Raw genomic sequence first — 21,082 nt, 5'->3', positions numbered from 1 at the left:
TAGGGAATGGTCCCTTCAACCAGATATATTCCAACAGCTCGTGACCAGGTAAGGTCAACCACGTGTCAACATGATAGCATCTTGGCTGATCCACAAGGTGGAGCATTAGTTGAGACCTACAGGAGTTGTTCGTAGATGCCATATCAGTAGCCTGGGAATTTCGCCTGATTCACCTCTTCCTTTTGGTAGCAATGCTTCCACAGGTTCTCAATAAGGTAAAAAGAGACAGTGTATGAGTGATTTTGGTGGTGCCAGATTGACAGAGAAGTTTGTGGTACACATATATTCTCAGAGGCAGACACCATGATAGGCACTCTGCCAACATGGTTCAGATCATACTCCGTGCTAGAAAGCTGGTTTCAGCCAGGAATTATGACAGGGTCTTGAAGACTTACATTTCCTGATACCAAATTAATGGGATTCCTACCGCCTTATTTTTGGTTGACATCTTTTCTATTTTTAACAGGAGGGTCTGGATGAGGGTTTGAGACTTGAAAGTCCAGGTGTCTGTTAGTTTTCTCTGAAAGAGGCACTTTTTCCGGCAGACATTCTTACAGGGAGTGATGCATGTGCAGTTTTCATACATTATTTCCCCTTTCCCCTTTTCCCTTCTCCATCTCCACAGGTGGGACAGTGTCAGAGCTGGGGGCTTGTCTGTTTTGGAAGTCTCCTTTTCTCATCTTTTAGGAAAACAGTTGTGTCCTTTGGAATAAGCCTTTCTTTCAGGTTAAGCTGGTTTCCAAATTCCATGTGAATCAGAAGTTTGTGATTCTGCCTTATATCAGGGTAGGTCTCCAGATCAAGAGTGCTGTCTTCACTCTCTGGATGTGGTCAGGGAGTTGAGGACCTATGTCCATGAGACCTTTAAAGTGACTAGGACATATGACCTATGATGACCACAGGAGAGGCTGGTTGGCCTCTAAGCAAATCATTACCAGGTGGATTACTTTGGTAATTCGCCAACCTTACATTGGGGCAGATAAGTCTGTTCCCTAACATGTGCCGTCATATTCTAGCAGGTTGGTGAGTGTTTTCTGGACAACATGATATGGCCCCTCAGCTGAGCAGCGGTGTAGGGCAGACACCTTGACTTTGTTACATATTTTCACTAAGTTCTACATTTTTACATCCAAAGATGGCAGCTTTGAACGTAAGGTTCTGCACACCACTACTTCTGAGCATACTCACCCTTAGGGGCTGATGTGGGACATCCCCATCGTATCCATTGTCCCCCATGGATGAAAGAGAAAATGGGATTTTTGTACTTTGTCCTTTTCTCTGAGTCCATTGGGGGATACTGGGTCTTCCTTTACTCCTTACTTAGTTTCTTTTTCTTGTTTTTCTTGAAAAACATCATTCTCTCCTCTCCTTCTTGTTCTGTACTTCTGATTTTGTCCTCTGGGCTTTGTTAGAAAAATACTGAAGTTCCCCTCAGGCTTCTGGGGTATAGAGGGGGAGGAGATTGCATTTTTGGAGGTAATTTTAAAAGTACCCAAACTCTTGTCACCGTGCTCCAGAGCCCCCCATTGGACTCAGAGAAAAGGATTTAACATAAGTACAAACTTTTTACCTACAAATGACCACATCCATCCACCTCCAATAAGGTCACACCAGATTTGGAAACAATAATTACTTTTCAAACTAAATTTCATTAGACATTTCACCAGTTTTAATTACTTTTTCATTTTTTACTTCATCCAGATTTAAATTGTGTTTTATTTGGGACATATAGCGATTTGTTTTTTCAGCATATTGAAATGTATAGCTTTTCATTTTATGTCCATTAGTAAAAAACAGATACTATATTACATACATTTATGTCCACAAATTTTAATGAAGGCAGAGCAGGAATATATATTTATTTATTTTTATTTTTACTCCTTTTTGTTTTGGATGCCAGAAGGAAATCCATAGTGATGTCACATGGTAATATCACCGAGATCTGTCAATATATAAGCACTCTGACTACTGTATTGTACAAACGTCATTCAATTGTGACTGCTGTTTCTTCACATTGAGTGACATCAACAAATTTGATGTTTGTAAACATTTGCATGCAGGAGTTAATGAATATTTTTTCTACAGAACTAGTTTTCTCTTAGTGTCAGACTCCTAGCAGGATGAGTTATATCCATGGTCCTGTGTTGCCCAATATACCATGTTAGAAAAGCATTTTTGTGCAAGTGCAAAAATCCAATTATTTGTAGGTGGGAATATGCTTTATCTATTAATTTGTACTGTAACTCCATCTGCAGTGCTGACTGTACAAGCCTACTAAAAAATCAGCTAAATGATAAGAGATAATTTCCTCTTTTCTCTTACTCATTTCTTTGTCATGTTTGCTCACTGTTTGTCTGTTCCTCCAAACTTAGATAAGCAGTGTGAAGAAGAGAAGTTCTCAGCAAATAGTGGTAGTTGAAGATGATGAAGATGATGAAGAGCCGGTTTCCTCTCGGAGACAAGAAAAGGCAAAACGGTCAAGGCTTGTGGAAGTGAAACGGGAGAAGAAAGATTTTAATGAAGTAGAAGTGAGGGTAAGGAATAAGTTGCATTTTTATCATTTGAGATCATACCCTTAGGGTCTGATCCAATTGGCTGCGGTGTTCCTTAGAACATTGCAGCCACGCATTTTTTCCATTACTACGGTAAAAAGTAACGCTCATTTTTGCTCGCACCTCTATGGGTGCAAGCAAAAATTAGCACTACTTCTGTAAGAACAAATCAGTGCGAGGTGTCTAGTGGCCCTTCCGGTGGCACCTCACTCAGATTTTTTTTTTTGCAATTGAATTTTCCCCTTAGTCTCTAATCCACCTAGATTGGTCTATAATTTCTTCTTTGACTTTAAAGTAATGGATCATCCCAAAATGCTTTCCATTTGCCATTAAGGGAATTAAAGAAGGACAATATTACACTGTTATGTTTGTAGTAACATCTGAAAAATTTGTTATTCTAAATCTTGATTTACACAATAATGTTTTGGATTTACCCAATTAGGGGGCACAAGTATCATGGTAGATATAGGATCCTCCAGGACTTTGGCACTTGAAGAAAATCATGAACAAGTCTTTGGTCCTCACTCCTCTATAGAGCCCAGCAGGACAGGGTGTTTTTTTTTGCTGGGCTGCCTCGGCAGCCTGCAGTATTTACCTTGTTTTCAATTTGCTGCTCAAGCAGTCAGTGAAGATAGGAGAGGGCTGAGGAGGCGCAGTTCCTGGTGCCTGCTCCCTACGTCTTTTAGGGGTGGTTCTATGCACTGCCGACATAGCTGGTGTAAAAGGGCTCCTGCACTGCCACCCTGCCATCCGTGTACATCAGAGGATGCAGCCACTGGAGTGACCCTGGGGGAGGTGCATCCCCGGGCAACATAGCACCTCCTCCTTGCCGGGATTTGATTTTCTGTGATTGTTCACTCTCATCTTACTGAGTTTCTGTGTCTACTACCTACAGTGTTTATATATTGTGTACTCTGTATCTGCCCTATTTCTCCTCCCTATCTGTTATGTCTGATATGCAGAGGAATTCCAGATCTAACGTTTACACTTGTGTGAAATGCTTTCCTAAAGTACCCAGCGGTCAGTAGGGCACAAATGCCTTATGTGCAGCATGTGAGGTTGACGGGCGACTGTTGCTTGCACCTGTGGTTTGTGGCAGTAATCTGGCAGACCAGCTTGGCCTAGATTTCTGCCCCAATCTTTCTCTGAGTTTACGCAGCTTGCAGACGACAAGTGAAGGGATCTGTACCTCCACCTCTGTCGCTGATGCTTCAACTGCTGACGCTAAGCAACTGGGTGCACTTGACCAGTGGTCATCTGGACCCTCAGCAGCACAACTAGATGTTGCTGTTTGGGTGTAAGCCCTGGCTAAGTCTGTGCAGGGTCTGGTAAAGTTATCACCTCTTTAGAAAGGTTCTTGAAGAGCTCTTTCGTGGCTAGGCCCCGGAAGCTTCAGTGTTTTGCCTTAGTCACGCAATGAGACTGGGCGGATTCCAAGCATTCTGCCCAGGATGAGGACAAAGTAGCGGAGAAGTCACACATTGAGGACTTCTCATCCTACAAAACAGTATGGAGTGGATGATTTAGTGCGTATGGTGCAGTAGACACGCCACATCCTGGACAGTGAGGAGTCAGCCAAGTCTGACAACATACTGTTAAAATGAAGAAGAAATTCCTTTTCTTCATCTCCCCAGTTGGATAACTTACTCTATGAGGCATGGACTAAACCTGAACAGAAGTTTCAGGTTACCTGCAGATTGCAGACATTTATCCACTGCCCAAAGGGTAAATGAATACATGGGTAAGTCCACCTAATGTGGATGTCCCCATAGCATGATTGACCAAGACCACCACTTCCGATTCGGAATGCTGCAGCCCTTAAGGATGTCCATATAGGAAAATAATAGACTAGTCTTAAGTCTGTTTAATTAGTGACTGGGGCTTTCCTTAGACTCATCTTAGCTTCTGCTTGTGTCAACAAGGCTGTGGGAAAGCGGTCAGAGCAACTCCTGGAGGGTTTGCGGTCAGGGAGGCTTAAGTTCGAATAGTGATTTTGGTTGAGCACATCTGAGAAACATCTGAATATTTTGGGGAAATGGCTCTGGATGCTTCAGCCTAGAGCCGGAAAATATCCATTAGCCAGGCAACAGGTAGGAAGAGCTCCTTCCTGCAGGTAAATTTTCCTAAGACATGAAGCTCATTCTTGTTCTTCTTATTATTATTCTTGTTCTTCTTATTATTATTCTTGTTCTTCTTAATATTATTCTTGTTCTTCTATTTTGTTTTTCTCGCACTGCCAGAGGAAAGACCACTTGAGGTGAGGTCTGTGACCTTTAAGGGTCGTGCTCTTCCTTTTGCTCTGAAGACTGCAAAGATTATGGCAGTCATAGCCTGTGGTCCAAAGGGCAATGATTATCCCTTACTTGGACAATCTTTTAATCAAAGCGTAGTCCCAATCTCTGTTTCAGGCACATTACTGGGAAACAACATAGGTGTGGGAGTTCTAAAGGTGGATTAGAAATTATGAGAAATCCATCTTGGTTACTTCAGTGGCTGTTTTTTTTGGGTATATTGGATACCCAAGAGCAGAGTGTTTATTCCAGGAGACAAGATCATTATATTTAGGGGTCTATTGGTTCATAGGCAGACATCTATCCTGTTCTGTAGGAAGATTCTAGTGAAGATGGTCTCATTTTTCAAGGCTGTGCAATTTGAGTGGTTTCTTTCAAGTGCATTCCAGTTCTAACTCATTTCAAAATGGGACTGATCTCAATTTCATCTGAACACATAGCTTAACATAGACTGCCCACAAGAGATTAGTCAGATAACGCCACCGCAGTGGTGTACATACACAACCAAGGAGGCACAAAGATCTCCCTTGCAAAAAAAAAAAAATATCAGCAGTGTTCATACAAGGGGTGAAAAACTGGGTGGCTAATTATCTCAGCAGGCACATTCTGTATTCAGGAGAATGGTTTCAATCAAGACATCTTTAAACAGATTGTGCACAGAAGGGGTCTGCCTGATATCAACATGATGGCCTCTTGTCCTTTTTTGCTCAAGGACCAAAGATCCACAAGTGTTTTTTTAGTAGATGATATCACACTGCCATTGGATTTTGATCTAATCTATCTATTCCCACAGACAGCGAAGCTGACAAACTTTTGGAAAAAAAAAAAGAGAGAGAAAGGGACTGGGTGCTGTTGGTGGCCATGGTACACGGACATTCTTAGGTTGTCAATTGGCCCTTAGTGGCTTCTTTTCCTATAGAATAATCTGATAACCCAGGGACTGTTTTACCATCAAGGCTCAGCGCATCTGGATTTAATGTTGTGACAGTTGAAGCCATGATTCTTTAGAAGAAGGTTTTTTTTTCTGAGTTATTGAAGCCATGTTCAGGGCTAGGAAATCTGTTTAGGCAGAAAAAAATTATAACAAGATATGGAGGACCTATGTTTCTTCTTGTAATAATAGAAGTTTCCAACAACTTCTTTCCAGTTGGCTGGTTTTCTGTTGTTCATACAGGATGGCTTGGATAATGGTTTGGATCTGAATTTGATCCAGGTTCAGATCATGCAATCCCTGTTCTCTTCCAGAAGAGGCTAGCACTCATCATTTGCAGACTTTCTTACAGGGTGTGATGCACTTGAGACCGCCATTCAGTCTGCCTTTAGAACTTGGAACTTGGATGTAGTGTTGAAGGTGTTACATCAAGCTCCTGGAATCCGTGGATTTCAAGTTTCTCACATGGAAGAAATGTGTATTTCCTTTTGGTCATTTCCACAGGCCGGAGGGTGTCTGAACTGGAGCCTCTGTCTTGTAGATATGCCTGTATGGTTTTTCCATGAAAATAGGTCTGTTCTCCATACAATACACCACTTTTTCAGCCTAGAGTGCTTTCAAAATTCCACTTAAATAACAGCAGTCTTAAGAGGAAGAGGGATCTTCCCCCCACTTCATTTTGTTAGGGCATTCAAAATATATATTAGAAAAACAAGAAAGACTGATGATCTGATCCTGTACAGTGCTACAAAAAGAGGTTGGCTGATGCTAAACAGACATTTGCCAAATGGATGACTTCTGTGATTCGACACGCTTACATTCGAGTAGTGAAACCTATTCCTTATAAAGTGAAGGCTCATTCTACCAGATCTGTGAGCACTTCATGGCAGCATGGCATTAAGTTTTACCTGAGCAGCTGTGTCAGGTGGCACATGGACCTCTGTATATACTTTTATGACATTTTTAGGTTCATTGTTATTGCATTCAAGGGTACCAGTTTAGTAGGAAGGTGCTGCACACCGCTACACGTCTAGTTCTCCTGATACGTTTTAGCAAAGTTAAATTTAATGGTTATATTCCCTTTCGTGGTTTTGTTTTTCTTGTGGAGCTTTGTTAGAAAAATAACTAAGTTCCCTGCATGGTGGGCATATAGAGGAAGTATGAGCAAATACTTGTTTAACATTTTTGTTAATATGTACTGGATGATCCTCTATTTCCAATGTAACCAGTATGCCCCAGTGGATTCAGAGAAAAGGATTTAACGTAAGTATAAAAATCCATTTTTTTTACCTCTGAAGCTAGAGCTTTCTTTCAAATTGAATGTCTTTGACTTTTTTTAAGCAGGCTCTCCATTCAGTCTGATTCTCATGTGTCATTGCAGTTGACAGACAGTCCAGATGAGGATGACCTTGCATCTGCTAAAACTGCGCAAAAAGGTAAATAAGCTATATATGAGACTTTAAATCACTCTAAAGCTATTTTTCTCTTTGTCTACTGTATATATGCAGATAATTAATGCTATTCAGCAGAATTCACTTCTTGGAAATACCACTTACATGGCAGTCCTTTAGGGTTGTGGATATTCTGAGCATGAAAGGGACCAGTGATGAGACTGAAGCTAGCCTACAGAGAAAACAATTTGCCCTTCATGAGATTTAACAGCATAGGGTGGTCATTTTATGCTCCGCATGTGAAACACTTATATGAAGGTGCTTATTTGCATAATGTCACAAGAGGATGCTCTAACTCTTGTTTCGTTAAAATGTTTTTCTCTTCAATCCCCCATGGCAACCATTACAATGGGTTAGTTTTTTTTAGCCTTATGTAGAGACAGGAGAATATAAATTCCCCCAATAGTATATAGTGCAGTTCCTCATCCTTCCCCTGTGTCTATTTCATGTCTCTAGTGGAGGATAGAGAGGACAGGTAGTAATTTTCTGTATGTGTAGGGGCTTACCTGCTGCTAGGGTGCCGGTGACACACCATTGGTGGTGCACCCCGAGGATCAAGGCTAGCTATCCAGGGACCACTAGTTGCTTCCTTTGGTAGCTAAAGCGGAGAAGCTTAGAACTTTAAATTGAAAATGGAATGTGCGCGTCGAATGATGAATTCCCAGTCCAAAGCAAATAATCCTCACCCCCCTAAACAATATAAGAAATTGATAGTTTTGATGATAAAATCATTTATGACCATAGAGGATTTATGTGCTATGCAGGGGTGAAGGCAGCAAGGATAGCGTTGAAATTCTACTCAATCACATATATAAATCTACAGGAATGAATGAAACATCAACCTCTACAGGAGTTCAGAAGTCCAGCTTTGACGATCGTAGTAAGAGAAATAGAGTTTTTACTGTGCATCAGGTAGTAAAGAATTTAATTCATGAAGCACTTAGACTGGACAGATATTCTTTAATGCTTTTCTGCAAATATTGTCTATTAATATATTCCTGGACATTTGTAGGAAGTTATGCAGAGATTAATAGAGATCTTTTAGTGAGGCATTGTTGGATACTATTCATTTAAATTCTCCCCAAAAACAAAGAGGAGACACTTCAGGCACAGAATGGAGTGTTGGTAGTACACAAAATCAAAAATTAAACAATATAAATATAACATATGTAACCTATAACCAATAGGCTCAGGCTGCTGCATACAGAGATTGCCTGCACATCCCTAGAAGAAAAAAAAGAATACAGCGCTCTGCATGCTCTGAGTAAATACAAGTCTCAAATGGCAAAATAATAATGAACTGCAAGCAGACAAGTAGTAAAAATAATATTTAATAAACTACATATTATAAAAATAAACACATAAAAAACACATAAGTACACAAACAATACCTAATAATAGGGTTTGAATACTTTTTGAAATAACCACATGGAAATTGGCATGGAAAAATATACAATAGGATACCCCCTACAAAAAAGCATAAATAATACTAAAAGAAATACATCTATAGGATTATTAAGCCTATATCGGGCACCAATAGAAATTATTCTCCAATTAAAAGATGTTTATAATTGCTGCAGACAAACAGTATCCACGTTTAGAAGTCTCTCAGTCTAGTCGATATATATCCAAACGCTCTTACCCAATTCCTGGGAACTGCAATGCAAGTGTAACAGATAATCTGACCCAGCAGGTTTAGACCATGAAACTTACAGTAGGATCACTCGTTAATAATACAGACACACGGGCTCCACATATAATAGTCTCTCAATTCGGCAGAAAAATATGTCGATCTTACCCGAATCCTGCAATGTAAATAAAACGGGTTTGAAACATGAGGCATACATACGTGTGGCCACCCATAGAGTTCATGAGCTTCTGTTCTAACCGCCAGGCTCCGAATTATGAAGGTCACACACCAGGAATCTTTAATAGATCTTTTAAAGATCCCTAAGGACTCCAGAGACGTGTTTCCAGTAGTGGGGTATCCCAGACAAAAGACACAGTTCCTGCCACGCCTGACGCGTTTTGTTCAAACGTGAACTTTTTCAAAGATTTGGAAAAGTTCACGTTTAAACAAAACGCGTCCAGCAGTGGCAGGAACTCAATTGTACTTCCCTATGTTTGTTATATTTAACTAAGAGATATGACTTTAAAGAGGCTCAGACCACAAACTAACAGAAATCTTCCACCATAGCTGCTTTATTGCAAACAAACGGTCTCTGTGCTTCTGCAATATTTAGTTAGTTAGTTGAAGCATATTCTAATGTTTTCAAACAAGTTCTTCGTGCTACACTTTACAGTGTATCACATAGACATAAGATGCTGGTAATAATATCCATTTTACATAAAATGTCACATACTACGTTCCTGAAACGTCTTCACTTTAAGGTGCAGTATATATAAGCATGTTTATTACTCTGCAGACAAAGGCTTACATGTGGAAGTGCGTGTAAACAAGGAGTGGTTCACAGGACGTGTAACTACTGTAGAAGTCGGAAAGCAGGGTGTTCGCTGGAAAGTGAAGTTTGATTATGTGCCTACAGACACCACTCCACGTGATCGATGGTAAAGTATCCTGTGTGACCTTCTAGTCTCTGAACACTTTGGGATCTATATACTGTGGCACATAGAGCTGCAGTGCTCTATTTTGGAGGAGAGCTGTGCCATGTGTAATATTTAGTTTTCTTGATCATCCTACGGGAGACCTTGTGAATATAGTCTCCTATAGTACATTCGCACTTTAAACATTCTAAAGGTGTTGCCTCATAGTTCCATATCCACATATTGATGGACATTCGGTCGATTATTTATTTTTAAAGATTGCCCGTAGGATATGGTGCGAGCTAGGCTGCTGCCGAGGGTATAGTACCTATTATCAGTACTGACTACCCGACAGAGAAGACAACGACATGAGGAGTCCGATTCAATAGTACACCGACCTGCAAAAAAAACTACTTACCAGAATGCAGATTACTTCATATCACGACAACAGAGCGAGTCGTGATATGAAGTAATTGTAATTCCAGCAGTCGCTTAGAATTCGTCTAGATCTATGTCACATAGAAGATCTATGTCACTGGATGTCAGATAATGTGATAATCTTTTGGTCCCCTATGGTGCCTACAAAAGGGTTTGGCCTGCGTCCAACTAAAAAAATGCTAAATGAATGATTGCAGTGATTCACCATGCTTACATTGCAGCAGGAATACGTGAATGTGAATTGTTCCCCATGGGCATCATGAGGCTTCCATTGAGCAGTTTTGACACTGGTGCATACTTTTACCACATTTTACAAATTCAATGTATTCCCATCCGATTGGGATGTCCCCAAGGTCCAGTGTCCCCATAGCATCATAGAGAAAACAGTATTTTCTACTTATTAAATCCTTTTCTCTGAATCCATTGGGGAACACTGCACTCTGCAAACTTAACTTTTTTTTTTCAGGCAAATGTTGTTTATCTCTCCTTTTCTTTCCTTCTTTTTTTTATGTCTGGTTCTGTCCTGCGGACAATAGAAAAATAACTAACAGTGTTCAGCAGGATGGGGATTCAGAAATGGCATGAGTTAAAACTTTTTTAGAATAAAGTGCCAACGTCCTATAGGAGAATATATCCCCAGGGTCCAGTGTCCTTAATAGAAAAGGATTTAATGTATGTATAAAAATAGTGTTATTACATATAACGCAGCTCTACTCAAATATGGATTGTGGTGTGCATGACAATGCTAATGATCTCATTACATGCATGCGCGCCCTAGCTCCTACCCAACTCTAACTCCATAAAGTTTATGTATGAAAGACTGCTGCTTTTCCTTCATATTTGCAATACAAAAAAAGTGGACAGACCTGCTTTTAATCTGACAAAGAACATGCAAAGTATGTATGTATGTTTGTTGTTTTTTTTTTCATTTATGGTTATAATCAATTCTTTAATATCCCATGCTGATTTCCATATTCATTAGTGTGCACACACGAGGTCTTGCAACTGAAAACTCCTAATGCAAGTATTTAACAATATGCAGCAGGTTCCTTGAAGTAAATAGAAAGCCCCCTCACAATAAACTCACATGCACGTGTGAATGTCATGCTTGCAGCACTGAGTTTACCTGGTCTGTGGCCCAAACGTCTCTATAATCCACCACTATGTTAAAGTGAATAATTTGTACAGAATAAATAAATTTGATCTGAAGCAGAAATTATACATGTACAGTGACTTTTTTACTTAGTTATATTGGTGATTTCAGGGTAGAGAAAGGTAGCGATGATGTGAGAATCATGAGGCCACCATCACCAGAATACCAGACACCTGATACACAGCTGGCGGAACCCTCTACCTCTGAAAACACCCGAATAGAGCCGGATACGACAGAACCTAGTGCTAGCCTTGCTCCCGTGGAACAACTTGCACAAATCCTGCGGTAACCTTAATTCTCATTATTTAAGTCTGCATATAGGTATAATAAATTTATATACTGTAGCTCATCTGGCATTTTCTCCTCTCTGATTCAGGAACTGCTTGCGGTATTTCTTACCACCCAACTTTCCTATATCTAAAAATGAACTGAGTACAATGAATGCTGAGGATCTGATAGCATTTCCACTGGTAAGTGAGAATATTACCTTAATTTAAATAGGACTCTTTGGATTCCTGTTTTTTTCAGCTTTTTATGTGCAATAAATTATATCTTGTGTGTATGTGTATGCATACTTTCCGACTTGTAATTTCTCCTCTCTGGGAGATCCCAGAGCTCAGGTCAGTTGGTAAGTGTGGGAGGGAACACTTTGATTCCATCACACCTCTATAGCTCTGCCTACTGTTATTCGAGGCATTGCAGGACAGGGCTCTAATTACACGTAATTAAGCCTCGGGACCCAGGTGCGTACTCTTCCGGGAGTCCAGGAGAACTCCCCAAAATTCAGGAGCATCTGAGCAATTCTGGGATAGTAGGCAAGAATGTGTGTATAGGCAAGTGGCACATTTTATAGGTGCATCACTGCTTTTGTAAGTGTAACTGGTGCAGAATATAAGTGTTAATGAAGATAACAATGCCCCTAAAGGTCTACCCTTTCCCTTTTTCTTTTCTCATTTTAATAAACTTAATCCACAAAATTAAATCTCGTTTTTGCACTGCTGTGCAAACCTGGACGCACCTGGTGCACTTACTTACTACCTTCACACCACCCAACTCCTGTCATCTTACCAGTGCAACCTTCCGCTCCTTCGCAAACGTCACTCTTTTGCTTCATAAACCCATGGACTTTAACATAAATCTTGGTGCACTAGAGCAAATAGAAATGTATTCTATAACCAAGAGGATTTTGCACTGTGACTTTTATGTGAATTGCACATTGCTCTGTTAAACAGCAGAGGGAGCAGGAATACATTTATCATAAAATAGAAAAATATGTAAAGAATTTCTGCAGCGCACCAGCTTTCATAGCAGCTCAATAACCATCTAAAAAAACAATAATGAAAATAGGTACTCAAATGCTGAAGAGTTCTTTCATAAATATATGTTTTGATAAATTTGAGAATCAAAAAATAATCATAAATGTATACTTATAGTCAATGTGACGTAATCTTGAGTAACAGTCTTCCTTGTATCTTCCAAAAGTGAATATCCAAAATCATAAAAAGAAAAAAAAATCATCATAGTGTAATTCTATAAATATACTGTAAGATAAACTCTCAAACTATAAAAGATATTAATAACAAAGTGAGTAAATCTGTGATAAAAATTCATTATATTTCGCCTTGTTGTGACATTCATGCAGAACTTCAGTGATGTCACCCCCTAGTGATAGAAAACCTTCCAGAAGTAATTCAATGTGCCTGTATGTGTGTATATGTGTGTACTGTGTATATGTGGACAGTTATGGGCAAAAGTCTTTTTATGATTGCAATTTGCATATACTCCAGAATGTCATGAAGAGTGATCAGATAAATTGCAATTAATTTCTTTACCGTGACAATGAACTTTATGCCAATATCAACATTTACACTGCATTTCAGCCCTGCCACAAAAGGACCAGCTGACATCAGGTCAGTGATTCTTTTGTTAACACAGGTGAGAGTGTTGATGAGGACAAGGCTGGAGATCACTCTGTCATGCTTATTGAGTTAGAATAACAGACTGGAAGCTTTAAAAGGAGGGTGGTGCTTGAAATCATTGTTCTTCCCTCTGTTAACCGTGGTTATCTGCAAGAAAACACGTGCAGTCATCATTGCTTTGCACAAAAAGGGCTTCACATGTAAGGATATTGCTGCTAGTAAGATTGCACCTAAATCAACCATTTATCAAATCCTCAAGAACTTTAAGGAGAGAGGTTCAATAGTTGTGAAGAAGGCTTCAGGGCGTCCAAGAACGTCCAGCAAGCACCAGTACCATCTCATACAGTTGATTCAGTTGTGGGATCGGGGCACCACCAGTGCAGAGCTTGCTCAGGAATGGCAGCAGGCAGATGTGAGTGCATCTGCATGCACAGTGAGGCGAAGACTTTTGGAGGATGGCCTGGTGTCAAGAAGGCCAGCAAAGGAGCCAATTTTCTCCAGGAAAAACATCAGGGACAGACTCATATTCTGCAAAATTACAGGGATTGGATTGGGGTAAAGACATTTTCTCTGATGAATCCCCTTTCAGATTGTTTGGGGCATCTGGAAAAATGCTTGTCCGGAGATGGAAAGGTGAGCGCTGCCATCAGTCCTGTGTCATGCCAACAGTAAAGCATCCTGAGACCATTCATGTGTGGGGTTGCTTCTCAGCCAAGGGAGTGGGCTCACTCACAATTTTCTCACAAAATCTCTGGCACTAAAATATTCAAATGTTGATAGTCAGTATAAGAAGTAAATTGCAGCAATTCATTGGCGATAGTGTCAAATCTCCTTTAAATACAATATAAAGAAAAAAAAGAGAACAATGCGCAAATTCACTTCTTATTAAACATATAATTAAAATTTAATAGTAGTAAATCATTAGACCATAATGATCTCACATATACATAGGTATAAAAATACACAAATCTCTTCATATGCCCCCTTCATTGGTTTAAAATATATAAACAGCATCCAATTAGTGCTCCTTAAGAACTGCAATTGGCAGATTCTGAAATCTTAGCTTCACATCATGATATGTAAGAAAGCTTTCTCATTCCATATAACCAAATATGGTGAAATCCTGTATTAATATGGATGTATATAGCATCAATATGTCTCCTTGGTAAATAAGAGATCCAGATAACTCCACAGTTAGTATATGCTTTATATCCGGCAGTATGAATCTCAGTATGGGTCAATTTATACAGACAGTATTCCTCCGTGTAAGAGGTATATAGAGTACCACTTGTTTAGCAGTCCTAGCGGTAATAGCCCACGGTGTATTTTAGGCATAAATGGCTTACCCGCTTATGGGAGAAGAGAAGAATATCACTCGCCTCTTTACCGCACCAGCGGCTCTTGAATCGGCTGTTCCTTTGGGTGGTGCGCATCAAACTAATCTGTCCGGACAGAAAATCACTCCCAGTTACGTTGGTTCCTCTTATTAGAAAAGTCAGAAAATAGCTTTGTGCACAAAAGCTATAATCATCCTCACTATCTTCTCGCTGAATAGAAATACAGGCACTTAGCAATAAGAAAGTCTCTGCAATGCGTTTCGTCTGCCTCTGCAGACTTTTTCAAGCAGTGTAAATGAGACTTCCTCTAGCTTGTCCTTATATAAGAAAACTCTCCATTGTAATCGATTGGTAACACCTGTTTAATTTATTGGATCATGATATTCCAGTCTTCGTTTATTAATAGGAGCAACCCAGTCTTAATTTATAGATAGGAGCAACCCATGTTGACAATGTTAAATAAAAATAAATATATAATATGTGTTGATTATGAAAATAAAGAAAAAACAAATGAAAATAAAATTAAAAATAAATATAAAATAAAAATGAAAATAAAAATATATGTCCATAAACGTTCAAGAGAATCATAATGAGAGTGCATATATATATACATATAAGTAGAATTCTACCTATCTAAGATGGAAATAATATTATGAATAATTCTGTATATTTATATGTATAAAAATATTATATAATATAGATAGAGTATATAATAAAATTAGATCTAACAAAAACCACATATGTACATCTGTGAGCCCAGATATAGGTTAACATCCATGTGGATAGAGGACACACACACACACACACACACACACACACACACACACACACACACATACATAAATATATATGTGTGTGTGTCAACATATATCCATCCCCAATTAAAGATCCACCTCATCAAGTCGTACAGATCCACAAAAAACCTTTAACTAAAAAGGATTTGAAATAACCCCCCCCAATATTATAAAAAGCCCACAAGGACATACACACGTATACAAATGAACATATATACGCGCATTTCTTAAATTAACATAGCAACAGAAAGCTCTCCAAAAATGTGGTATTTTTCCAGGTTACTAGTAGTGTGAGGCTTCGGTCTATTATGAGTACTGATATTTGTGTCTACAGCTTTCACAGTTTTCAGAAGGAGGTTTTTGCTCTATGCTCTCTCTTTAATACATTTTGAAATTTCTATCCACCATACTCCCTCCTGAATGTATTTTGAACACAAGAATGTCATAGTGGAAAGGGGAGAGGCTAGTCTGCCAATCTTTTTCTATGTAGGAGAGTGCTAAACCCTGTAAACTAGACACTGACATACATTTGTTCTAATAATGCAACATTCTATTCTTTTTGTTTTGGTTTTGTTTGTTTTTTTTCACTAATGACTAATCTCCAAATTCTTCTAAAATCCAGAAGGATTACTTTAAGCAATATGAGGTGGGCCTACAAAACCTGTGCAACTCTTACCAGAGCCGTGCTGATCTCCGGGCTAAAGCCAGTGAAGAGACCCAGCGAAGCACAGAAAAAAAATTTAGAGAAACAGAGGAGAAGCTGCAGAGATTAAGGACCAACATTGTGTCACTGTTGCAGAAGGTCCAAGAGGTGAGAGTTCACTTTCTTAAACATGTTGTTCTACAATAATGGTTTGAGAAATGGATTTCCTCCTAAAATGCTACTTAAAAATATCATACAGTAAAAGTGATGAATTGGATTTTTTAGGTTATTGTTACTTTTTTTGTATTTTTTAGACCAACATGCATCCATGTAAATCTGTTATGTTAGTTGCTATGTAATTTGGGTTATCATTTACTAATTTTTACATTTGGACATTAAAAAGACACTAACTTAAAATGACAGCAGCTCCTTATTGGACAAGCTTGGGGCATCAGGTCGGGAGCTGGCTGTCTTTACAGCTCGTCCATAAGATCCTCCGTTGCTCACACATCTTTATTGAAGCCGAGTGGAAAAAGTCCCAGGTGATGGCAAATTATGTTATCCTGGTTTGTATATCTACTGCAGTACTAGTTTAAAAAAAAAAAAAAAAAAAAAGTTTGAATTAAATTTAATGTCCTACATTTGACCTAAAAATTTCTGTTCAAGTCTGATATTGTTGCTACATGTCTCTCTCCAGCATGGGCATGAATTCATCATCAACATCATCATTTATTTATATAGCGCCAACATATTCCGTAGCGCTTTACAATTGGGGACAAACATAGTAAACTAATAAACAAACTGGGTAAAACGGACAAAGAGGTGAGAAGGCCCTGCTCGCAAGCTTACAATCTATGGGACAATGGGAGTTTGACACATGAGGTTAAGTCTACATTTTGCATTTCGGCCCAGCCAGACTGCAAAGGTAAAAGTGACTCATAAGCTAAATGATCCTGTCACACAACAATGTTGGTCATGGGGTAGTTGTCTTGTGTGAAATTGTGTAACGGGTGGTAATAGGGTAATGTAGTGAGCTTAAGAGGGTGGTTGAGGAATATTATAAGCTTGTCTGAAGAGGTGGGTTTTCAGAGAACGCTTGAAAGTTTGTAGACCAGAGGAGAGTCTTGTTGTGCGAGGGAGAGAATTCCATAGAGTGGGTGCCGCCCGAAAAAAAGTCCCGTAACCAGGAATGAGAGGATGTAATGAGTGTGGTTGAGAGACGCAGATCTAGTGCAGAACCGAGTTGGGAGAAATTTTAAGACGAGAGAGGAGATGTATGTTGGTGCAGCTTTGAAGAATTTTCATCATAACACATCTTCAACCCATGTACATCATGAGAATACATAAATTACATGAATCATGAGAATACATAAATTTGTAATGGTCATGAATTCTTGTGTGTTATGATTTAGATCCTACAAAAGTGATACATGTCAATACAGATATGTCAATATGTGCAAACAGGTCCAGTTTCCCAATTTTTTGACAACTTTACGGCCTGACTCACTTATTTCCTATTCTTTTGACCTGCCTAATTCTCATTCTAGGCGACTTTAACATTCCCATTGATAATCCCACTTTCTCTTCTTTGACTTGCTACCACCTTTGGTCTCTCCCAGAGGACCTCATCTCCCACCCACTGTGATGGACACTTCCTTTATCTTGTCTTCTGCTACTGCTCAATCTCTAGTTTCACCAATTTAGAATTCCCACTCTCCGACCACAACCTCCTTTCCTTCAGCCTCACCTTAACTCATGCCCTCCCCCCTGCACCAAAATCCACACGTACACAATAACATCTAAGTACTCTTGGTGAATATGAGAAATGAATTGGGATAAAACAACTATTTTCTCCTATGTTTTGCCCTAATTAGGCCGCCTCTTTCTACAACAAAATACTCACTTCAGCCCTAGCCAGTGCAGCTTCAGCTACCACATACAGTCTTCGACGATTCATACCCCAACCATGGCACACCAAATTGACTTGCTACCTGCAAAAGTGCTCCCGCATTGCAGAGCGCCACTGAAGGAAATCTCGTTCCTATCCCGATTTCCTCCACTATAAATTTATCCTTTTATCTTAAAGCACTGACCTTTCAATTGCTAAACAAACATTCTTCAAATCTCTTAATATCCACCAAGTCTTCTAACCCTCGTCGCCTCTTTGTGACCTTCAACTCACTTCCCTGCCCACCTGCACCTCTTCTCCCTTCCTCCCTCACAGCCCATGATTTTGTCACCTACTTCAAAAACAAAATCAACCCAATTTGATAAGATATTTCCTCATACTAAATTCCACACACTTCATCCACTCTACCCACCTTCACCTACACCCCTCAATCCACCCTTAATTCATCCTTTCCAGTAACTGAAGACAAATTCACTACACTCATCTCAACATCTCACCCTACAATCTGTCCCCTTTGACCCTATTCCCTCCCAACTTCTCCACTCCCTCACTTCCACTGCATGCCCACCTCTACCTAATCTCTTCAACCTGTCTCTTTCCACTGGCACATTTCCATTTTCCTTTTAAACATGCGTTCATCTTACCAATTCTAAAGAAAGCATCTCTCGATCTAGCCTCTTTCTTCAACTACCAGCCTATTTTTCTCTTCCCCCTTTGCCTCCAAATTACCTAAGCGATTAGTGTACAAACACCTGTCTCACTTTCTCTTCTCTCAATCCATTCTCGACTCGCTGCAATCAGGCTTCCGTCCCCAACATTCCACTGAAACTGCTCTCGCAAAAGTGATCGATCATCTGCTTACTGCAAAATCTTAAGGGTCATTTCTCCATACTCATTCTCCTGGACCTCTCTGCTGCTTTTGACACTGTTGATCACCCTCTTCTCCTACACACCCTTCACTTCATTGGCCTTCGTGACACACTTCTTTCCGGGTTAACTTCCTACCTATCGAACCACTCCTTTAGCATTTCTACCTCTGGCACATCTTCTTCTCCACTCCCACTATCTGTTGGGGTCCCACAAGGCTCTTCTCTTGGCCCTTTACATTTTTCATTGTACACATCTTCTCTTGGGGCACTAATTCTTTCATTTGACCTCTAGTACCACCTCTGCGTTGATGACAGCCAAATCTATATATCTGACCTCTAACCTTCTGTACTATCTTATGTAACCAACTGTCTTTCAGCTATCTTCACATGGATGTCTCAGTGCTACCTAAAGATAAACATATTCAACACTACCAGAATTACCACCTCCCCTCAAATCTCTCTCTCTATCAATTACAGCACAATTTCCTCAGTCTCCCAAACCCGCTGCCTTTGTGTCACACTTGACTCCACTCTGCTTTATTCCTCACATCCAGATTCTCTCCCATTCCTGTCAATTCCACCTTGAAAACATAGCCAGAATACGCCCTTTTCTTACTCCTCAAAAATCTTATCCATTCTCTCATAATCTCCTGTCTTGACTAATGCAACCTCCTGCTATCTGGCATTCCAGACACCCATATATCTACAGTTCAATCTGTCAAAAACAACTGCAAGACTCTCTTCCTCTCTTACCGCTCCACATTTGCTGCACCACTATGCAAATCCCTACACTAGCTCCCTGTGTCCTTTATAATCCATTTCAAATTACTCACCCTTGCATACAAAGCCCTCATCAACTCCACTCCTTCATACATCTCAAATGTAATATCAAAATACAGTCTCTCCTGCCCTTTTAGATCTTCTGACCTCTTCTCGTTTCTGGTAACCACCTCTCACTCGCGCCTAAAATAATTCTTCCGTGCTGCTCCCCACTTATGGAATTCCCTACCACGCCCTTTAGATGTTTTCTAAAAACACATCACATTTTGTAAAGCTTACCTTATCCCTGATGATACTATTCACACTAATACACTGTCACATCTGTCCAAATCTCCACTCTAAGCCACACTCGCTTCTCTTATTTCAGCTGTGTCCTCTTCCACTTAGAATGTAAGCTCTCTAAAGAGCATGGTCCTCCCTACCCTTTGTTTTCACGTCTGCATTTATTTTGTCTGCCTTGTATGTACTGTTTTCCTTACTGTACAGCGCTGTGGAGCACTGTGGCGCCTTACAAATCTACAATAATAATAATTTTTTTCTTTTATTCCTCTTCTTAGGACATTGATATAAATACGGATGATGAGTTGGATGCTTACATTGAGGACCTCATCGCAAGAGGAGACTAATCATGACTGTTTGCAACTTGTTACATTTGTTGATGGACAATAGAAGACGGTGCTTTACCCCTCCAGTTGAATGCAACTACTAAGGGGGCTAGCAGCACATTACATGACAGACGCACGTTATGACGTCACTGTTTCCTTGTAATATGTTTCATGGTTTTTACATAACAGGCATGTGCTTTTCTGACAGTTTTAAACATTGTAGTTCTTGAACTCATTTCTTTGTTTATAAATATTTATTTTTTATTGGAAACCAAAGCACTGCCTGAGTAGTTTATAAAGAAAATCTTAGCAAGATCCAGCTGACTCAACCTGTTGATTTTAAATCCATTATACAATGTTAGAATATATGTAGACTACTCTGTTGCTAAAATCACCAACTTTACTGTAATCCACAAACACATGTATAACGTGTTAGACTGGGGTGGAGAGGAGACTTAATAACACTTATAACAAGTTCCAATAATGGGTTACTTTTAGAGACAATAAATGTTTTTGCACTCACAATCAAACAGAATGGATTAAAAAAAAAAAAGGTTGGCTTTGTTAATTTTCAGGCGAGGTTTGTAAATTTTCAGCAATCTCTAAACCACAGTAATTGCTTTTTTAAGCTAAAGTTAAATGGAGACCCTAAAAGGCTAACAATACAAAGCAAAACAGTGTCACTACACTAGGCAACTATAACAGTTCATAGCCAAAAATCGGCTATAAGTTACCAGCATGACACACAGGAAAAAAATGTTTTTAATAGAGATGCTCAGGCTTGGTTCCTCGGGAACCGAACACACCCGAACTTAGGGGGCGCACCCTCGGAATAAAAAACAAGGCAAAACATCATTGTGACGTCG

The 21,082-nt window shown here is 39.6% G+C and overlaps 1 protein-coding gene across 2 annotated transcripts in view; it reads left to right on the top strand.

The window, feature by feature from the left end:
• MORC2 (MORC family CW-type zinc finger 2) overlaps positions 1 to 20,533 on the top strand; it is a 121,543-nt gene extending 101,010 nt beyond the window's left edge. For both annotated transcript variants that reach the window (XM_075212944.1, XM_075212937.1), the window contains exons 21-27: positions 2,373 to 2,534; positions 7,156 to 7,210; positions 9,652 to 9,793; positions 11,472 to 11,645; positions 11,737 to 11,830; positions 16,033 to 16,221; positions 20,169 to 20,533. In XM_075212944.1, coding sequence (XP_075069045.1) covers positions 2,373 to 2,534; positions 7,156 to 7,210; positions 9,652 to 9,793; positions 11,472 to 11,645; positions 11,737 to 11,830; positions 16,033 to 16,221; positions 20,169 to 20,237 — 885 coding nt within the window. In that variant the 3' untranslated portion in view covers positions 20,238 to 20,533. The remainder of the gene's footprint in view (positions 1 to 2,372; positions 2,535 to 7,155; positions 7,211 to 9,651; positions 9,794 to 11,471; positions 11,646 to 11,736; positions 11,831 to 16,032; positions 16,222 to 20,168) is intronic.
• Positions 20,534 to 21,082: the final 549 nt, after the last annotated feature.

Source organism: Mixophyes fleayi, chromosome 1 (genome assembly GCF_038048845.1).
Source record: "Mixophyes fleayi isolate aMixFle1 chromosome 1, aMixFle1.hap1, whole genome shotgun sequence".
Lineage (NCBI taxonomy): Eukaryota > Metazoa > Chordata > Amphibia > Anura > Limnodynastidae > Mixophyes > Mixophyes fleayi.
This window is presented reverse-complemented; position numbering and strand designations above follow the sequence as displayed.